The sequence below is a fragment of the Camelus dromedarius genome, chromosome 29, assembly GCF_036321535.1.
Source record: "Camelus dromedarius isolate mCamDro1 chromosome 29, mCamDro1.pat, whole genome shotgun sequence".
NCBI classification, from domain to species: domain Eukaryota; kingdom Metazoa; phylum Chordata; class Mammalia; order Artiodactyla; family Camelidae; genus Camelus; species Camelus dromedarius.
Genome location: NC_087464.1, coordinates 22,872,985 through 22,893,284, shown reverse-complemented (window position 1 = coordinate 22,893,284; position 20,300 = coordinate 22,872,985). Strand labels below are relative to the sequence as shown.

The window sequence follows — 20,300 nt, the reverse complement described above, 5'->3', positions numbered from 1 at the left end:
CTCGTGCATGGCTGAAACCAGGACTGCTTAACTCACAAATGCCAAGAAAGAGCTGTTTCTAGGGTATATGTATATAGCTGTGTCATACACAGAAACACGTGGTTAAGACAGATTAAGTTTACTAGAGAGTTTGAGTCCCAGTGTTGCCTCCTTGGTAGACTACTGAAAGCCTCTGAACATCATCCCTATATCAGGAAGATAAATCATCCCAAACAAAATGAGTGTGTGAGGAATAAGTAATCTGAATACGAACAGTCTCACTCATTCTCAGCAAACATATTCTGAACTCTCACAATGTGCAGTAAGGATGTAGGTAAGATCAAGCCCCTGCCCTCACTGCAGATAAGAGGTCCTTCTCCTTGGTGGGTACCCACAATTCAAGAACTGCTTACAGAGAACTGGAGGGCAATTTCTCAAGGACAGAGAGCCCTCAATCCATACTGAACAAGAACCTGGCACACGGCAACAGACAATAACTGATCGCTGAATGAATGAACAAACTATGATCTATAAAACCTTCCTCTTAGTAGACATTAACATGAAAAGGAAAAGGGATTGATACATAATAATCACCTCACTCACTGAGGGGGAACAGGGACACGTCACAGCAACACTCAGAAACATTTGGAAGGGAAAGCAAAAATGACACTTCCCATTATTATCTTTCCATGGTAGGACTCAGCAGTGTTCTATTTGTCATATAAAATTTCCCCATCTCAGGAAATCCCTGCAAAGGCTGTGGAAATGTCTCATTTTATCTTCTGTGATGGTTATGCTGCAAAATAATTATGTTTAGACTGGAGTTTTTTAGTATGTGAAGTCAGTTGCAGAAACCAGTATTTGGGAACACAGAATTTGGATAAGTAATGTGTTAACCAAAGCTCTACCTTTAAAAAATAGGAATTTGTAACTCTGTTCCCAAAAACTACAAAATTCTTCAGATATAAAGTAGGGTTTCTCCACCTACATTAGACCAGATAACTCCTGGCTGTGGTGGGCTGTACATGCACCGTTACACGATGCTTGGCAGCATTCTTGGCCTCTACCCACTAGATGCCAGTAGCAGCCCTCAACTGTGACAATTAAATGTATCTCCAGTGACTGACAAATGTTGTGGGGGTGGGTGAAGGGAAATGTGGGGGTGTTAAAATCACCCTGGTTGAGGACCACTGAGATAAACAATGGAATGAGAATTTTCTCACAAGGGCTATTTAAATAAGATATGAAAGATGATATAAACTATCATTCTTTGCACTCTAAGCATGAGTCATTTTTAGATCAGATGACCTTTGGAAGTTTTATCAGGGTGAAAAAAAAAAAAAGATGATAACCAGTGCACTTAAAGGTAATCCATAATCTAGAAAGAAGAAATGAACTAAAGAGCAATGCATTAAGGGTTAAAAAAATGAGCGCAGGTAGCCTTACTACCATCTACTAGATACAGTAACTTTTAGAAGTCTTCAGCTATTTTGAAATCTTCCATTTCACTGCTACAAAGTTGGGTTCTTAATTTTTCTTCCTATTCTTATCTGAAAAAATCATTTCCTATAGCATAGAAGGCAAGAATACTACCACCACAGATATTTGTTGGGTATTTTTATAACTGTAGGGATTTTACTTATTTAAATTAAGCAGATCTCCTAAAGCTCTTTAAGGAAAGAACACAAAACAGACTCAAAAATACTAAATAAAATGTCTGGAGCCACAAAGGAAGCTGGGGATTCCTGAAGTTTACTTAAGACTCAACATCATCACTTCCCAAAAGACCCAGATTTCACTTGTAAATAGTTCTGTTTAGAAAAAGGCCAGATTTGCATTAATCTTAAAATACTGCGACCTCAGCAGTTAGTAGCATAATCCTAAACCTGTAGAAAACATGTAGCACTTTTTTACAAAAAGTTATTGGTTTTAATTACAAAAGAAACATATGGTCATTGTAGAGAATCTAAAAAACTTATTTTTAAAAAGACTGATTTGAATAATGATGTGGGGGTGGGGGTATAGCTCAGTGGTAGAGCACGCGCTTAGCATCAATAGGTTCCTGGGTTCAATCCCCAGTACCTCTGTTAAAATAAATAAATAAATAAACAAACCAAATTACCTCCCCCCAAAGTAAAAAAAAAATTTTAATACTGATGTCTATGATGTAACAATGAGGTACAGAAAAACAAATGCAAAGGTAAAGATTAGCCAGTTGTTCAAGCAATGAAAAAGTAATCGATGGGTTAATATACTCAGACACTTCAGTTCTAAAGCCATGGATGGCTCTCTTTAGAATCTGCCCATCAATTCTGAGAATAAATAATGGTTTCATAATAATTCTATTAGGCTAGTAGGATCTGTGCCACCAGTGCTGGATAAAAGGACAAGAAGCGGGTGTGTTTTGAATGGGCTTGGTATTTCAGAGGAAACCAGTACACACATCAGAAACTGTGTTTCCCAGAGAAAAAATGGGATAATCTTCTCAGAAGCAGAAACTAAAGAAAAAGTCACCTGTAATCTACTGTTTTGGTTTCATCATTTTTCAGTCTGGACCAAAGAGGTAAACAGTCCTTAATGGACAACTCTTGCCACGGGCTCTGAAGCTTCTCAGCCTCCCATCCCCATGCCATCTCAGTTAGGTTCTAAAGAGGTCTTTTCAAAATCAGATATGAAAGTGCTCATTCCAGTAAGTACAGGCCTCTCTCTAGCACTGAACAGTGCAAGCTAAACTACCTGTTCTAGGAGCAACTGCACCTACTTCAGAGAGAAAGGAATAAAAACAATGACTATTCCTGTGTCCAGGAAGGGCAATCATGGATCTGTTGCGTGGAGGTGTAGACAGGGAAATGTGATAGTGGTTGATTTGGAAAAAGAAAGTACCCTCAATTGTCTGACATATCAAGGCAGGATCATAAAATAAATGTGAAATGGCTGAAACTGCACTGGACATTTAAGTATCTGAAAAAATAACCAGAGTTAAGGACTATGACATCTTATCTCGGCACTGCAGTGGACCAGCCATCCTGTGACAAAAATGGTCTTAATATTTAGAAAAAGTTTGAGTATCCCAACAGTACTCTGTCTTTTCCAAGACAATAAAGGTATACAAGTCAGAAAGTGAGACTCAAGTGTACTGACCTATAATGAGTTTTAACTTTTCCCTCTGTAAAACAGTTCACCTTCTTTCTAGAGGGTCTGTCTTACTTTTCAATTCACTAGTAAGTACTACAGGTCAGGTTCCTTGGAGAAAACTTCGAGGTCCCTTAACACCTCTAAAGCCCAAGACTCTTCATATGCTCAGAAATTTTAATAGAGTAAAATTTTCACATCCAAATGAGATTTTACCTAATTGCTAATTACAGTATCTTTAGTTACTGACAATAATGAAAAGAATGAGAATTCTTCACCTATCCCTCCTCTCTTTCCCCTCTCTGGAAAGCCTCAACTTAACAGTATGAATCATTTGGTGTTTGACGTACGGTTATTTCCGGGGGGACAGATGACATTTAGCACAGGACATGAGGCTGTGGGAAAAGGGAAGTTCTTGGCCACAAGAACCAGGACAAAATCCCTGCCCTCGGGAAAAATGCCAAAAGTCTCTGAAGTCCACTGTAAGGCAGTTAAATTTTTAACTTCAGAAGATCCTTTTATAAGAACATAAACCATCACACAGATTTGGTTTTTGAAAACTACACTATGAAGTTGCAAGATAACTATTTTCTGGTATTTATAAGAATCCATGCTAAGTGATGGTCCTCTGAGTGAATATGAATATTTTTTCCCATTGGGAATGGTTTAACATAAGTTGGCTCTAAAATCTTTCACTATTCAAAGACAAAGAATATCATGATAATGGCTAACTTAACTGAGTGTTTACTATGTAAGCATCAGGTTAAGTGCTTTGCATGCATTAGCTTATTAATCCTTACAACAATGCAATAAGCTATAAACAACATGAACTCTAAAACAGGAATTTTCTTTGGAGGCTTTGAAAATAAGTATTAGTAGATTATTTGTCATAAAAACCTTAAAGGAACTCACGAATTATTTTTAATGTGATATAAAAGGCTATAATTCCTTAGATATTCTGTCAAATATCCTTATACTCCCAGTTAAAAAAAATTTTTTTTATGGTTTATTACAAAGAGGGAGTTCTCACAACTTATCCCAAATAGATGTAACTCAAGCAGCCCCACTTAACTTTCTGTAGGTTCACAGACACAGAACAGATGAGTAAGACAACCTTAACTATCCCTGGTGGTCAAGTTAATTACATTTAGCAAATTCAATAAAATTACCAACTGCAGGTCAAGTTACAAAGGTGAGCATATGCTTTGGAAAAGTAAACTGAAGACAATTAATAACATACTAAGAATGAGGATTAGTACTGAAACGCAGAAATTACCCTTCACACTGCCAAACTTACAACTTTAGCAGCCATTAAGAGAGGCTTTTGATTGGCACCTCTTGGAGAGGGATGGAAATGCGAGCTATCTTGAGTGTGGCGGTGGTTTCACAGGTGTACACATCTATCAAAAGTCATCAGATTGTACATCTAAAATATGTGTAGTTCACTGTACAGGATTTAAACCATGATAAAGGTGTTAAAAAATAAAAAATAAAAGCTCCTTAATTAAAAAAAAAAAAAAGACTTTTATATCCACACATGAATGTATCAAAAAAGGAATGTATTCCTGACACAAAAACACCTTGGTTTTTAGTTTGGGGAGATAATATTCTTCGTATTTGGCTCTAAGAATAATTATTTCTCTTATACAAGAGAAATATATACATAAAAAATAAATTTTATTGTGACCACACCTCAAAATGGAGAGTTGCCAACTCGGGTTTTTTTGGCAATTTTTTAATAAAAAAAAAAGAAAACATTAGAAAGTACAATTTCCTTAACCCAGTACACTCACTTCTAATAATGTAGCCAAAGAAATGAAAAAAAAAAAAAACAAAAAAACAAGTGTTCAAAGATATTTGTATAAGGATGTTGGGAGACCAAATTTGACAGACAATGGGTTCGAATTGAATTTGCTGGCTGCATGGGAGCTTGGGTTGGTTACTTAACCTCTCTCCCAGCCTCTGTTTCCTCTTTTGTAAAATGAGAATGTAAATGACAGAGGCTACATTATTAGGTTGTTAAGAATATTAAATGCTATGTAAAGAGCCTGAACTATAACTATTGTAGTGTTACGTTTATCTCAGTTAACCTCAGATTGAAAAACAACCTGAAAAAATCCATGAAGTTGTTGGTGGGGTGGAGGTGGGGAATTATAAATGGTAGGAAGGATGAACTGGGCAACCTCTCCACAACTGCCCCCTCTTTCCCCATTTCATCTTCTAAATATTTCTTGCTCCTATTCTTTTTCTTTTTCATCATCCCGTTTGTTTGTTGTTTTTGTTTTTTATTGATGTATAGTCAATTTACAATGTTATGTCAATTTCTGGTATACAGTATAATAGTTCAGTCATAAATATACATGCATAAATTCGTTTTCATATTATTTTTCATCATAGGTTATTACAAGACATTGAATATAGTTCCCTGTGCTATACAGTATAAAATTGTTGTTTATCTGTTTTACATATACTAGTTAGTATCTGCAAATCTCAAACTCCCAAAGTATCCCTTCCCACCCCCTTCCCATCCTAGTAACCATAAGTTTGTTTTTATGTCTGTGAGTCTATTTCTGTTCTGTAAATAAGTTCATTTGTCTTTTATTTAGATTCCACATATAAGTGATGTCACATGGTATTTTTCTTTCTCTTTCTGGCTTACTTCACTTAGAATGATGATGTCCAGGTCCATCCACATTGCTGCAAATGGCATTATTTTATTATTTTTTATGGCTCAGTAGTAGTCCATTGTATAAATATACCACAGCTTCTTTATCCAGTCTTGTTCCTATTCTTAATAGAAAATGCATCGGCATGACTGAAAAATCAAAACAATGTTAAAAGTATGTACTCAGAAACCTCTCTTCAACCCTCTTCGCATCCACTCCTTCTTCCTTGCACACTGCAGGTAACCCTTGTAATTAGTTTCTTGCTTGGCAAATATGAATATACAGTCTTACTCCTCTCATTTCTTATGCATAAAGTTGCATACTATATAAACCTATACCCTACTTTCCTTCACTTAACAATATAACCTGCCGATCTTTCTAAATCAAGTCAGTAAACAGAGATCGTCCTCGTTCATTTTTTTCAGCTGTGTAGTACTCCTTTGCATGGATACACATTATTAACCAGCCTCTTCTAGCAGGATACTGTGTTTCTACTCTTTTGCTTTTGTAAACAATGCTGCAATGTACATATGCCATTCCATATGTGAGCAGGTATATCTGTAGGATACATCAAATTTTAGTAGAAATGGCCTCCATCCATTTCAATGAAAGAAAAAGGATATTAAAAAATTTAAAGCCTTTTAAAGGCATTGTGTACACATACTTTTTTATTGTGATAAAACATAAAAATTACCATTTTAACCATTTTTTAAGTGTACAGTTCAGTGGCACTAAGTACATTTACATTATTGTGCAACCATCACCACTATCCATCTCCAGAACTTTCTCATCTTTCCACAGCCAACTCTAGCGTAAGGAACAAATTTTTTCCAAGAGTAATTTCATCACAGTTTCTTGCACAGACTGTACAATATGTTTCTGCTGGCAATACACAGGTCTGAGTAAAGGTTTTCCAAATTTTTTCCTGTCTGTATTTTTAAAACTATATTTTAAGAAGCATCATCAAAACCAAACACATATATCGATACCAAAACCCACACAAGTAGCTATTATATATCCATGTAGGCATCTTAGTAAGCTGGCTAATTGCTTCATGAGAAGTAATATATTTAGTATAATAGGGGGAACATTTGCAGTGGAGGCAGAATAACCTAGACCTGGGTGGAAATCATGGCTCCATCAATTGCTAGCTGTGTGAAGTTGGGCAATTTCCTTTTCTCAGTCTGAGTTTTCTCATTTGCAAAATGAGGTAATAATTCCAATCTTATGAGAATTAACTGTATGTGAAATGCCCAACACAGAGCCTGACTCAAAGCAGGAACACAGGAAATAGTTACTGTTATTACTCCGTTGTTATTCATGTAAACTCCTTAAAGGCAAAGCATACTTTTTCTTGTAACTCAGTTTTAAGCTCTATACTGAGAAATGAAAAAATAAAAGAAGAAACATCAAAGTTACAAATGAGAACTTGGTATATCAGTTCAATACATGCCTAGATAGGAAATGAGACTATGAAGCAATAATGATGACCTTCAAAACATGTATCAAAATGAACAATGTCCTTATTTTTATAAGCCACTCTGAAAAGAGATGATGCTGTCTGTGTACAAATCGCAGGGAACAACTCTTCATTCCACAAGTATTTCCTGAATGTCCATTCAGTGCCAGTTATGTGCTAGGCAATGTGCATGATCATTAGCAAAAGCAGACACAATTCCAACCCTCAAGGAGCTGCCAGTCATGCAATCGTACAGTGTGATAAGTGATGCAGAGGGTGGTACATGGAACTCTGAGAGCCAGTAACAGATCTAACCTAATTGGGGCGATCAAGGAAGGCCTTTCAGAGGAAGTAAAAGCTGAGAGCTGAAGGATGAAGAGGAAGTTTAGAGTGGAGGGTGGTCCCCAGGACAGAGGAAAGCAATTTGTGCAAAGACCCTGTAGCAGGAAGAAACAGGCAAGAATGCAGGACCAAAAGACCAGTGTACTTGGAGCAAACATGAAGTGAGAAAATTAGCTAGGATTCTAAACCACACAAGGGCTGAGGTTTTGTAGACCAAATTCAAGAGTTGTAACAATCCAGAGAACAGTGAAAAGCCACTGAGGCTTTGGCTCAGCCAAATGACTGCTTATTTTGGGGACAGGTAGGCTAAAAGGAAAATGCAGTCAAATTTGCAATTGGCCTTTAGTTTCTGGAATGAGACCTAAGGAATGTAGATGGATCAGGTAGGAAACAAAACTTCTGTCAGGATACGACAGTAGCTTGGACTAGGGTGATATGGTGGTGGTGGTGGTAAAATCAATGAATTCAAGAGACACTCAGGAAAACCTGATGATGTGTGATCTACAGGTGTTGAGGGAGAGCAAAGTATCCAAGAAAACTTCATGGTTTATGATCTGTATGACTAGACAGAAGGAGATACCATTTGGGAGGGATCTGCTCCAGAAACATCTTTAAGGCAGTTTACACACCCACAAAAGGGCCTGAAACTGTGTTATCCAGTTTGATCCCCTACTTTACCTATAAAATGGGGTTCCAAAAGATTTTTTTGCTATTTCTAAAAATCAAATTGACTCTCAAACGTACATTTTTCCAACACTGAAGATATTTCAAAGATTCTGCCACAATTTTTTTTTTTTGCCACAAGCTTTGAAGTCAACTCCAAATGAGTTCTAAAATTGGTTTGAGCAATGTGGCAGCATTATGGAATGAATGTGTCATTTCCCATGATGACTACTTTGATAAGACTAGTATGCACTTGCTGCTGTTCGATTTAAATATTTTAAATAAATCTTAAAAGAGTATTCTCATGTGATATTAAACACAAATACAAAATTTCATCAGGCATTACCATAATTGGAATTATGTTTTTATGTTTCTGTTTCAATGTTTTGAAATGCCTGTAGAAAACTTGATATTTTGTAGGAAAAGATATGTTAAAAAAAAACCCACAAAACTTCTTGATATTCCTGTATTTATTTTATTTCCATCCAGTCCTTGTTAACTCCCATCACATTCATTCAATGTAAAAGATTTTTACTAAACAGTTGTATATATGCATACACTATATACAAAGCTAATAATTTATCAATACTATGAATATTTTAATATTTACTTTTCTCAGTTTTAATTTTTAAATTCGCAACCAAATGCCATTTCATAGTGGAATACTGATGCTTTCAAGTCTTAGAAACATAAAAGCTTCAAATGTGACTAGCCCAAAGAAAAGTGAAAAAGTTCTGCCCCCTTAAAATCAACCTAACACATCATACCTTAGTGCTGAAGTAGCATTTCCCTAATTTTGGCAGCGTGGGCTCTTTGGCCACCTGCTTGCACTAGGCCCCGAATAGCATTTTATTAACATTAAATTGCAGTAACCAGGATGTTACCACTGCTTGTACAGAGCAGCAGAATTCTTTTTCCCCATGCCGATATTATCTCTAGGCGTCAAAAAGACAAGACTGTGATCAGAAGCCAAATATGAAAAGTAGTCAGCTCCACAAATGAGAAAAGTCAAGGGCTTTTTAAAAATCAGGTCTTAAACAACCCCATTAACTAATACTACTTTATAAAACCAGATTGTCTCCACACTAGAAACTACTACCAAACGTGGTCCTTACAAGGGCTGGCAGCTTGAAATGGGTTACCAGCATGGTTCATCTTTTTCTTACTTTAGGCTTAAAAAAAAAAATGGAATCAGACCATGGCCCATGGCTATATCTGAGCATGGGTATTGGGCAGTGCTAAGGAAGAGACAGCGAAAAGACTTTAGGGTTCCAGTCTCAGCTAGCGGACTTTCCTACTATCCTCAGGAGTGGTCCATGTCTCCCCAGCGGAAATGTGGGCGAGGGAAAGTTATAAGGGCCCTGGGCTCTTCCTTTACCCAAGCCCCCAAAATGACACCGCAAACCACTTCCTTCTGGGAACTGAAAGTCATAAGCTTTAAGGGACAATGGAGCTCAATGTAGGCTTCAGAAAGATGGAGACAGTGAGATGAGATGAGAGAGGGAAGTGGGGGTGAGGGGATGCGCCCAGCCGGAGAGAGCTAACAGGGAGGTCAAGGCCAGGGACTCTGGGAGCCTGAGAAGGTCTGGGTCTTACAGAATCTGTCCAAACAGGCCAAAGCCCTCTGAGAAGCCCGAGGGGCGCATCTGAAAATCTAGGGCACCTATGGACACAGTGCCTTCGCTCTCCTGGGGAGGGGAGACAGTCCCCGCAGGAACCCTGCCCCCAAAGTGGCGCTTTTCCTGCCCTTAGAAAACCACAAACCCTCACGGAATGAAGCAAAACATGTATGGGGTGGTAGGACCGGAGGCAAAGTAGGTGTTCTGCAAACGTCGGGGTCGGGGACAGTTGGCAGAGATAAAGGGAGGCCCCCAGTTCGAGAAACTTTATTCGCCCCGGAACAGGGGGAGGAGGCAATATGCCTCCCCTAAGCAGCAAGCAGAAGAGGCCCGGAGCGGCGGCCAGCGGCGCCCCGCGTTCCTGGGGATTGCGGCCTGGGGCGAGGCCGCCGGGAGGTGGGGGTGGGGGGAGGCCAGGCCACGGCGGACCCGCGGAGAGCGCGGCCGGGCAGGCCGAGGCTGGGCTAGGCCTCGGGGGTCCGGACACACCCACCGCCGCGGCCGCAGCCCCGCTTACCTGCTCCTCCTCCGGGGTCAGCTCCGGCGCCATGTCGGGCTGGGGCGCGGTCGCGGGCTCCATCCCGCCGCCGCCGCCGCCGCCGCCGCCGCCGTTGCCCGGCGGTCAGAACTCGCCCGGGAGCGCGGGCAGCACCGTGCGGGGTGCCTCGGCGTCCGCGTCCCCGCGCCTCAGCAGCCCGGGGCCGGCTCGCGCATGGCTGGGCCGGCGGGGCCCGGCGCCCGCGGCGGCCGCAAACGCCGCTTCTGTTTCCTTAAAAGAAAGCTCTCAGAACTGTCGCTCTCTTCTGGGCGGAAATCCTTTTTTATTTTTCTTCGTTCCTTTCCTCAACACTCCCCCTCCTCTCCCGGAAAAAAAAAATACTGTAGGCGAGGAGCTAATAGGGATCAAAAAAGGAAACGGGAAATCAAGAACTTTCTGAGCCCGGAGCGAAGGGCCGCGGGGGAATTTTCCCGAAGGCCACCGGCCTCCTCGGCGTCCAGCGTCTCCAGCCGCGCTCCCTCCTCCAGAACGTGACGAGGAGTCCTCGGGGATCCGGGGCCCTGCGACCTGCGCCGCAGCCTCTCAGCCCGGTTCCTCAAAAGCCGCGGTGGCGGGAGGGAGGGAGAGAGGGAGGGAGCGAGGGAAACGCGCCCCCCTCCCGGCTCAGGGCCAGCGCTGCGGCCGCACAGCGTCCGCCCGAGCCCCCGCGGCTCCATTGAGAAACTGAGCGTCTCATTCACAAACAGGCGGCGAGGAGGGCCGGGCCGAGCACGGACACCGTCCGGGAGGGGGAGACAGAGAGGAGCCCGGGGGCGGGGGGAGCGGAGCTCGAGGAGGGGGACGCGGAGGGGAGGCGCGGGGGAGGGGAGACCCAGAGGAGCCCGGGCGGGGGAGGGGCTTCGGCCACTCTGGACCACGGGGAGCGAGAAAAAGGAAGAAGAAAGGCGTGTGAGGTTCCACGAAGTTAAGCTCCGTGGAGGAAGGAGAGAACACACGCGTTTGAAAACCGGCTGCGGACGGGCACCTGGCCTGGGGTTACTTGCTACTACCACTTACATACGGGAAACCCAAAATGCTCATCCATTTCCACGTGGCTTGCTGACTTAAAGATCTGGAAAGGTTGCTTGCAAGGTTCAGGAAGCGCCGGTGGAGGGAACAGACCTGCTAGCTAGTTGCTCCTCGTAGCTCGCTCTCTCCTGGCCGGTTGGATCCTGTAGCTCCGGTCCCTCAAAAACAGCATCTGATTTTGAACCTCTTTCAGGAATCATGCAGCTTTTGTAAGCCTTTGATTTTCACTAAGGCGAGCGCAGCAAAGAACTTCGCGGTCTTACAGGGTAGTCTTGGGAGTCAGTTTGGGGGTAAGGGGGGAATAGGAAAGGTAAGGCTGGGTCTGGTATGTTTTTGCATCATTCCAGACCAAAAATAAATACCCCCAAAAGGACCCAATCAACAAGTGAGTGCCACAGCTAGTCCCAAGGCCTGGAGAGCACACGGAGGCAAATAGGAGGAGTCTTAAGACAACTGAGAAAGATGCTCTGGGTTCTGATGTTCCTTCTAGGACTTGAAAAGCAATCTCTGACCTCACCTCATTTCTGCATCATGGAAATAGAAACTTTAGGCTGCCCTTGGTTAGAGAAGAAATTTTCGGTGCTTGGATCTGTTTGTATCTCAGGTAGGTTACCTATACCTTGTACCAATAAGGCTGACCCTAGGTTGAGTTCATCACCCTATACAGAAGTTACAGTTTCAATATTGCAACCACACACTCCTCTGGAAGATAATCTGTTTATTTAGCAAGTATATTTATATGCCAGGCACTGGGCTCGGCACTAGAGTTACAACAATGAACAAGGCAGTGGTCTCTGACATATGTAAGGATGTGGAATGAGCTATGTTATCAAGTGAAAAAATGCAAGACCCATTTGGTGTGCATAATATGCTGTCATATGTGTAAAGAAAAAAATGAATATGTATTTATTTGTAAACTTATTTATACATAGAAAAGCTTTGAGAGGATACACAGGAAAGATAGTGGTTGTTTCCCAGGATGGGAACTGGGATTCTAAGTAACAGAAGGGAGAAGAAAACTTTTCTCTACATGGTCCTTGTACATCTCTTAAGTTTTTTTTTTTTTTAACTTTTTATTGAAGTATAATATACATTCAGAAAGGTGAAAATGTGTATGCAGCATGATGAATTGCATAAACTGAATACACCCATGTAACCTGCACACAGATCAAGCAATAGAACATTCCCAACTTGCCAAAGCCCTCCTTATGTCCCCTCCCAGTCACTATCATCAAGAGTAACTACTAGCTTGGCTTCTAACAACATAGTGTGTGTGTGTATTTAAATTTTGTGCGTAGATGTATAACCTTTCCCAAAGAATTTTTGAATAGTAATATAAATGAATATAGTTTTTCTCTGTAAGCAGGCAAATGGCTCTAGGACTACGCTGGAATACAAAATGGCAGAACCTGAGTGGTACAAACCACAGAGTGGACACAGAAGAGGATGGAGCCTCTTAACCCACTGTTTACATTGTTACACTTGTTTTGCCCGGTGATCCTCAGGACATCAGGGGTTGGTCATTTATCTGAAGGTCACACAGCTAATTAATTAGTATTGAGCTAGAACTTGAATCCAAGCATTCTGACTCCTAGTGCAGGTATCAGTGGGGAAAGTTCAAAAAGGGAGAGGTTTAACAGCGAGAGCGAGAAGAGAGAACTCGGCAGAGCTTTCACAGGCACAGCTGTGTGTGTGGGCGTGTGGGTGTGTAAGGGAACAATTTTCCGGAACTGTTCCCTATCACAGTCCTATCAGGACAATGTTTGGAAGTTTCTGAGCAGAGACATGGGGAACAAAACCAAGTGTAAAGCTGGCTGGATTTGCTCTGAGTGGTAAATCTTAGGAGAATCAGAGTACAAGTCTTGCCTTTAACTGCTGGCTCCAACTAACGAAATCAAATATGATACTGTCATCCTGCTCAATAAAATCTTTGAGATTGCAGAACAGTTTGTAATACAAAAGACTGGAAACAATATAATGGCCCATCAAGAGGAAACTCAGTAAATAAATTATAGTACACACATACACTGAAATAGTAAGTTCACATGTATCATTACCATGTGCTGGACACTGTTCTAAATGCCTCATTCATCTAGTCCCACCATCACAGTATGAGACAGCTTAAGTTTTGATCTTCAAAAATATATGTAAGGTTGATCCATATGTATTGACATAGCTTTGGAGTTTTGAATGCTTGGCTGCAGGGCCTCAGAAGGAAGACTAGGGTATGGTTGGGGGGAGAGGGTACGGATGACAGACAAAATCACATTTTATTAAATTAACATGAAATGAAATCTGAAAGTGGAAAATAAATTACAATGAGGGAGCCTTGGGGGGAGGTGTGTTATGAGTTACACTTTTGTTTTTTGCTTTTAAAGCATAGGTTTCAGGTCTCTGTCTAGAAAGCTTATCCTCCCCTTTTTCCCACCTCCTTCACCAGACAAATCTGACTCATCCGTAAGGTTTCAGCTCAAAAGTCACTTCCTCAGCAATATCCTCCTTGACTGCTCCCTAAACTGACTCCCTGCTACTCTCTCCCCCAGCACCTTCTTGCTTTTTTATCAGAGAGCTGATCACAGTTTGTAGTTGTGCATGTTTCCATGTTCATTGGCCTAGTGTCCGCCTGCCCTAGCAGACTGTAAGCTCTAGGAAGGCAGGAACCACATCTGCCTTGTTGGCCCCTGTACCCTCAATGCCTAGAGCCTAGTACCTAGTCGGCAGGTCCTTCATAAATATGTATTGAATGACTCAATCAGTGAAAACAGCCGCCCTAACTCTGAGACCTCTATCTTACCATTTTCTCCTGCCTTTTTAAAATATTTGTTCGAGTCTAGGAATAGAGATACTTCTAAAGCTATGATTAGAATTTTGTAACCTTTCCCCCCAAACTCCTTTACTTCTAAAATCCAAAGCTCCTCTCAAATATTGCTCCAAAATATCTGCTGCCTATGAAAGAGACTTGTGTTATGTTATATACACGCTTTGGCTATAAAAGAGAAAAAAAAAATCTTATTGCCATTTTTCTAAAAGACAAACACAAAATAAATAAGGTCGTACCACTAACCAGGGTCTAGGATGAAAATTTTTTCTTGTTAACTCATAGGCCAATCACTAGGATGGCTGACCTACTGCTATTCTTTGCTTTTTCTTTCCTTTTTTCTCAAAGTAAAATATGATTTGGCTCCTTCCTCACACAAATCGTTCTCTCATCTGACATTCCTGCTTACCATTCCCAGATCACAGCTCAATCAGTCACTGAACTGTGTTACTTCCTATTGTCCAGAGTTTACCTCACACTCTGAAATGTAATTATTTGCTTACCTGTCTCTCACCCCATAGACCCTGAGCTCCTTGAGAGCGGGGACCATGTCTTATTCATTGGTCTCTCTTCAGAACCTAGCACAATGTATAGTACACAGCAGGCAGTGCTCAATCAATGTTTTCTGAAAGAAGGGGCCCATCCTTTTCTAGCAAACAAAGTCCAAGTCTTGCCAAAGAGTACCAAACAGGTACTCAGTTGCTCATGGGGAAACAATACAGAAGAGAGGTACCAACTGAGTTACATTACTCTCACTCACCTTGACTTACCTGTGTTAATGGGGAGACCAGAGCAGAATGGATACATTAGGTTCACAGATGGAAACTTGTTTGAGCAAGTTTCAATTTCCTCCCTTATAAAAAAACTTTTGTTAAATTTCCTAATGAGAAGCAGAAATGACAGATTTCAGTTCCATCTTTTATTTCCCAGTCTGACTGCAGAGGAAACCTGAAGGGCAAAAACAGAGGGAGAGACAGAAGACCTGGAAGACTGCCAGCTCACTGGGAGGTGGAGGGAGGAAGTTTGCTACAAATGCTAATGGCTTGTGCAAAATTCTAGCCAGAAGAGCTCTCCAGGTTTCAAAATTTGCCTTTTCCGGTTCCACACTTTCCCTCTTCCACACTTTCCCTCAAGATGGGGAGGATGTTTCTGGGCTGGGCCCAAAAGTGAGGCCTACCTCCCAGTTTCCCAGGCTGCCTCTGGCCACTCTTCTGCCCCATCAAAACAGATACAAAACACAACTTTTCAAAACAGCATCCCTTGGAATGGGTGTGAGAAACAAATGCACACATTCAACATTAGGGGACTCTGTCTCTTCCCTCAGATATTTGCTGCCTGAGGCCATTCTTAATTCACCTTCCCTGCTGCCAGCCTCCCAGCTCTCCCAGGCCCTCTACACCTTGCCTCCGCCTGTTATGAGAAAGCAGACCCTCCTGGGGAAGATGGGGCAGGGGATGAGTCACAATAAACCAAGGCCCAAGACCAAAATTCTCAGCCCTTGATGGGGAAACAACATTTTTAAATTAATCTAGTTCTTCTTTGATGTCAAGATTAGGTATAACAACAGAATCCCAAGACAAGATGGGACTCAAAAATCAACTCATCTTACCAAAGCAAGCAGTCACACTCCGGCTGAAATCTCAAGGTTTTTATCAACTTTTCCTGCCTTACTTATCAGAAGACATGAAACGAAAGACCACGTTGCTTAAAAGATATAGGGGGAGTTTCTGTTCATTTCCTATTAAAAAGGAAGTCTGTAGCTAGGAAGATGGTTTCTTTATTTCCTCCGATGTACGTAGTAAGAAGTTTTTAGGGTATCCTTTCACTCACGTTCACAGAATTAAATATAGTTCTTGTTCTTAGAAGTCTGCAGCGTCTCCAGCCACCTGTTAGCAGCACACCACACACCTCCACTCAGTCTTTTCTGCAGAATCACTCCTCCAGGCAGCAGAGAGGGGAGGGGCTCTCCTCTGGTCTGCATTCTCATTCTAGCTCATCATTTCATTCACTCAACCAACATTTATTTATACAACAAGTGCCAGGGATAATGCCAGGCACTGGGGATTTTTAAAATGTCCTTGACCTCAGAGAACTTGCAAAATAATAAAGGAAGTATTAGTAAAGAATTTAACCTTGCCCAAAGAGAGGTTAGACTTTGCCCTTGGCTCCTGGGAAATAACCCTTTAAGCCCTCAGAATGTCCTGCCTAATAAAAGTGTCTGTTTTTATAAGGGGGGCCTTGACCACACCAGATAATCCAGCACTGTGACTTGGGGGAAGGGGGGCTTTGGATCATATGTTATCAGCTAGACCCCAAGACAGGCTGGAGACTGAAATTGGCCAACCAGGTTTGTGTGACAAAGCCCAAAGTTTTTATTAAACTTTGGACACCAAGGCTCAGGTGAGATTCTCTGGTTGGCAATACTCCATAATTGTCACACACAATTGCCAGGAAAATCAATGTTGTTCATGAATCCACTGGGAGAGGACAGGTGGAAGGTCTATGTTTGGAACTTGCCTGGATTCTGCCTTATGCATTTATTCTCTTGACTAACTTTAATCTGTTTCCTTTCACTGTGATAAACTGTAAATGTGAGTAAAACAGCTTTCAGTGAGTCTGTGAGTCCTTCTGGAGAATTATCAAACCAAAGAGTGGTCTTGGGGACTATCCCTAACTTTGGGAAATAGATATATAGTGGGATGGGGAGGGCACAAAGACAAGAATGGCTAATTCCACCTGCAGAGGTAAAATTTCAAACAGGTAACTGTTGAATGGAGTTTTTCAAAGATGAGTATATTCACCAGGTGAATGAAACCAGAGTGAAGAGGGATGGTTTTAGTGGGGGGAATGTATGAAACACATGTGTCTATACTGGGAACTGTAAAGCAGCATTGCTAGAGAGGAGGCAGCAAAGGAGACAAGGTATTTTACGAGATCAGACAGATACACTAAGGCCAGGTCGTGAAGAAACCTGCATATCAGGCCCAGAAGCTTCACATGTACCTTGTAGGCCGTCGGAAGTCCTTGAAGTAACATGACCAGATTTTCATTTTTAGAAAGGATCCCCCCTGCCAGCTGCTGTGACAGAGCTGGCTTAGATCGGGGGGTTGGGAGCTGGTGGCAGGGCAAGTAGGTAAGACACCCCCGCAGCGCCCCAGGTGAGAACGATGACGACCTGAATTAAGGCCTTAGACCGCAGAGGTAATTAAAGAGAGAGAGGTGGGATTTAAAGGACACGGCTACTCATTAGCTGTGAGAGGTACGAAATGGACAGGACTCATCAGAATGTCTCCTAGGTTCCTAGCTCGAGTGACTGACTAAATGCCATTAACAAGGACAAAGATCTCAGGAAGAACATGATTGAGAGGTCTGAGGGGGAAAGATAATGAGTTCATCTTGGGACATGCTGAGTCTGAAGTGACTGGGAGACTGGTAAGTAGTTAGATCTGTATCCACAGAGCTGGAGCTCAGAGAAGGCGTCAGCCCTTACCCAGCAGCTGAGTCAGGGAAGAGAAAGCCTGGGAAACGTCCTGGAGACTTGGGGAACACGAGACCACCAATCCCTTGAAGAGAGCACTTGCAGTGGGAGGAACAGAAGGCAGACTTCAGTGGGTTGAGACAAGTGAAAAGTGAGCTTGCAGAGAAATAGCAAATGTAGATAAACCACAGTCAAACAGAAACAGATTAGGTGGACAACAACTCTTCCGTGCAGGCATCAGAACCCAGGGTGGCTTTTCTAAGTTAACGGTGAAATAACCAAGACTACTTATTTTGTGTCAACTGGTTGAAGAGCCTGGTCTGTTCTAGATGCATGGGTTCCAGTGGCACTTCAGATGAAATAAGTGGCCTCAAATAGTAGTCCCTTGCTAACTCATGCCAAGCTGGCCCTCCAGCCAAGGCAAGGAGGGTGGGCCACACTCAGCAATGGTATCGCTTAGCATTCTTTGGTTGCAAGCGCAGAAATCAGCTCCAGCTAATTTAAGCAAGATGGAATTTACTGGACACTCACAGGTTTCATAGCAAGGATAAGAAATAGCCCCTGCCTTTCCATGGGCAAAATAAATGAAATCCAGCTGATTCACTCTTTGTTCCTCTGCTCAAGACAAATTCGTGGTGAGGAGCACATGATCGGCCCATTTTGAGTGATGAGCCCGGTGCTTAGCTGAAAGCGGGCAGTTCCCCCAGATTTCAGTCCCACCAGACCATACTGCATGGGGAAGAGATAATTCCACACAAAAGACACTGGGAGCTGTTCAGAAGGATAATCAGAAAACTAATATCCAATCACAGCAACTATGACACAACTATCTTTGAAAACGGTGGCAGGAGGTGGTTTTATAACTTGCAAAGAAATATAAACAGGAGACACATGCTATTCAGTGATCAACAGATAATTCTGGCTCCTCAGTTAAAACTCTGAGGAGTATTCCTCTGAGATACAGCCTTCAAGCTACTATTCAACAACATCAGGTTGTGCACGGTGATATGTTCTTTGACTCATGCATCTGTCCCCAGATTGTGTTCTCTGGGGAAGTAGTCCTTTCAGATCTGTTTATTTCTGGGCAGAGCCTGGTCAAGTCTCTACTGATACTAGCATGCACAGCTCCTGAAATGATACGGTTTGCTGCTGAGAACACAGACCACAGCCTTCAGAAGATCATTAAACAGAGACTAAACCTCTGAGCAGCCTACAACATGCTTCTTGGCAGAGGAATATGATGCTCCTATTACAGAACTGACCTCAATTCAGTGAAGAGTGTATTGATGTAGGCATGCTGAACTCTGCAGCCAGTCGGATCTTCACTGGGTTGGGGAAGAAGAGGGTTTCTTCCTTCTTCAGTTTTACAGAGTCAGCTTGAGCAGCTCTCTAAGAGCCCAACACTGAGGCTAGTTCCAGTGGTGTGCTGAATTTGTGTGATCAGTCTCCGCTTAACCACAACTTCTGCCCGGATCTGTTCCCAGAATTAATCAGCACAAAGAAACAACTGCATGTCAGACAAGATCTGACCTGGATCCCTCTGAAATTTTGTCCAAAATATTTTAGTCTGCTGGAGTGGAATAGTGAAGTCTTTTTGTCCAACAAGAGAAGTCCTAGAAAAGCAGAAAGCAATATGGGGAGCAGATTGAGGCCACAGGAAATGGGACATGTTTCCTGAACACAGAACAGAAACTGCATAGTGTTAGACACCATCGTTCACGCCCTCCGCTGCCAAAGAGCCCTAGCTCACAAGCCTGAATGGACCCTCCTGCCTGAAGTGCTTCACTGGCTCCCTTTCATCCATGACATAAAATCCAAAACCTCTGCATAACACACAGGCCATTCAGTCAGGCCCACCTCTTTCTCTAGCCTCCTTTCCCAGTTTTCCAGCCCTACTTGACGCTTGAGCCATCCTGAACCTACTTCAGGTCCCGGAGCAAGTCCTGTCCAGCTCTGGAGGGGTGCAACTCCATGCCCTCTTGCCTCTGTGAGAAACTCCTCCCCTCTCTGTCTGCAGAGCATGTTTCTTTCCCTCCTCTGAGCCTCAGCCCAGCTCTGACCACCTGAGAAACCTTGCTCTGCTCTTCCCAGCCCCACCCCCAACGCTCTATGCACCTTTCTGCACTAAAGCAGTCATCCCCCCATCTTGGCACACTCTGCGTGCTGGTGGATTTATTTTCTCACTAGATGGTGAGCTTCTCAAGGGCAGGGATGGAGTCCAGTCCATCTCCATAACTCACTCTGCATCACAAGAGCCTAGCACAAGGCTTATCTTCTGGAAGGTGCTCAAATGTTTGCTGAAGTAGTGAATGAACTCCATTTGCATTTTATCTCTGGCTGTGTCTAAACCAAAGAAAATCACACTTTTCTGAGAAGAGGGAACATATTCAAATACCAAGAACTGCAGTTCCTGGTAAAACCTTTTAGAAAATGACGTTACCAACAGCAGCAACTGGAAACTCAGCAAAAAGCTTAAGTGCTAAAAACAGAGTGAAGCGGGCCAAGACTTGAACAGTCACAGTTTAGGTAGCCTGGGGGTGAGGGTGGAGGGGAGGTGGGGGGGGGGAAATCCCTGAC

General features: G+C 42.5%; 1 protein-coding gene across 2 annotated transcripts in view; it reads right to left on the bottom strand.

Annotated features, from left to right (window-relative positions):
- Positions 1-10,573, bottom strand: part of PTPN9 (protein tyrosine phosphatase non-receptor type 9) — a 65,138-nt gene extending 54,565 nt beyond the window's left edge. Inside the window, exon 1 of one of the 2 annotated variants that reach the window (XM_031440787.2) lies at positions 10,378-10,573. In XM_031440787.2, coding sequence (XP_031296647.2) covers positions 10,378-10,440 — 63 coding nt within the window. In that variant the 5' untranslated portion in view covers positions 10,441-10,573. Of the gene's footprint in view, positions 1-5,770; positions 6,359-10,377 lie in introns of those variants that run through there. The other variant, XM_031440790.2, reaches the window with a different exon arrangement.
- Positions 10,574-20,300: the final 9,727 nt, after the last annotated feature.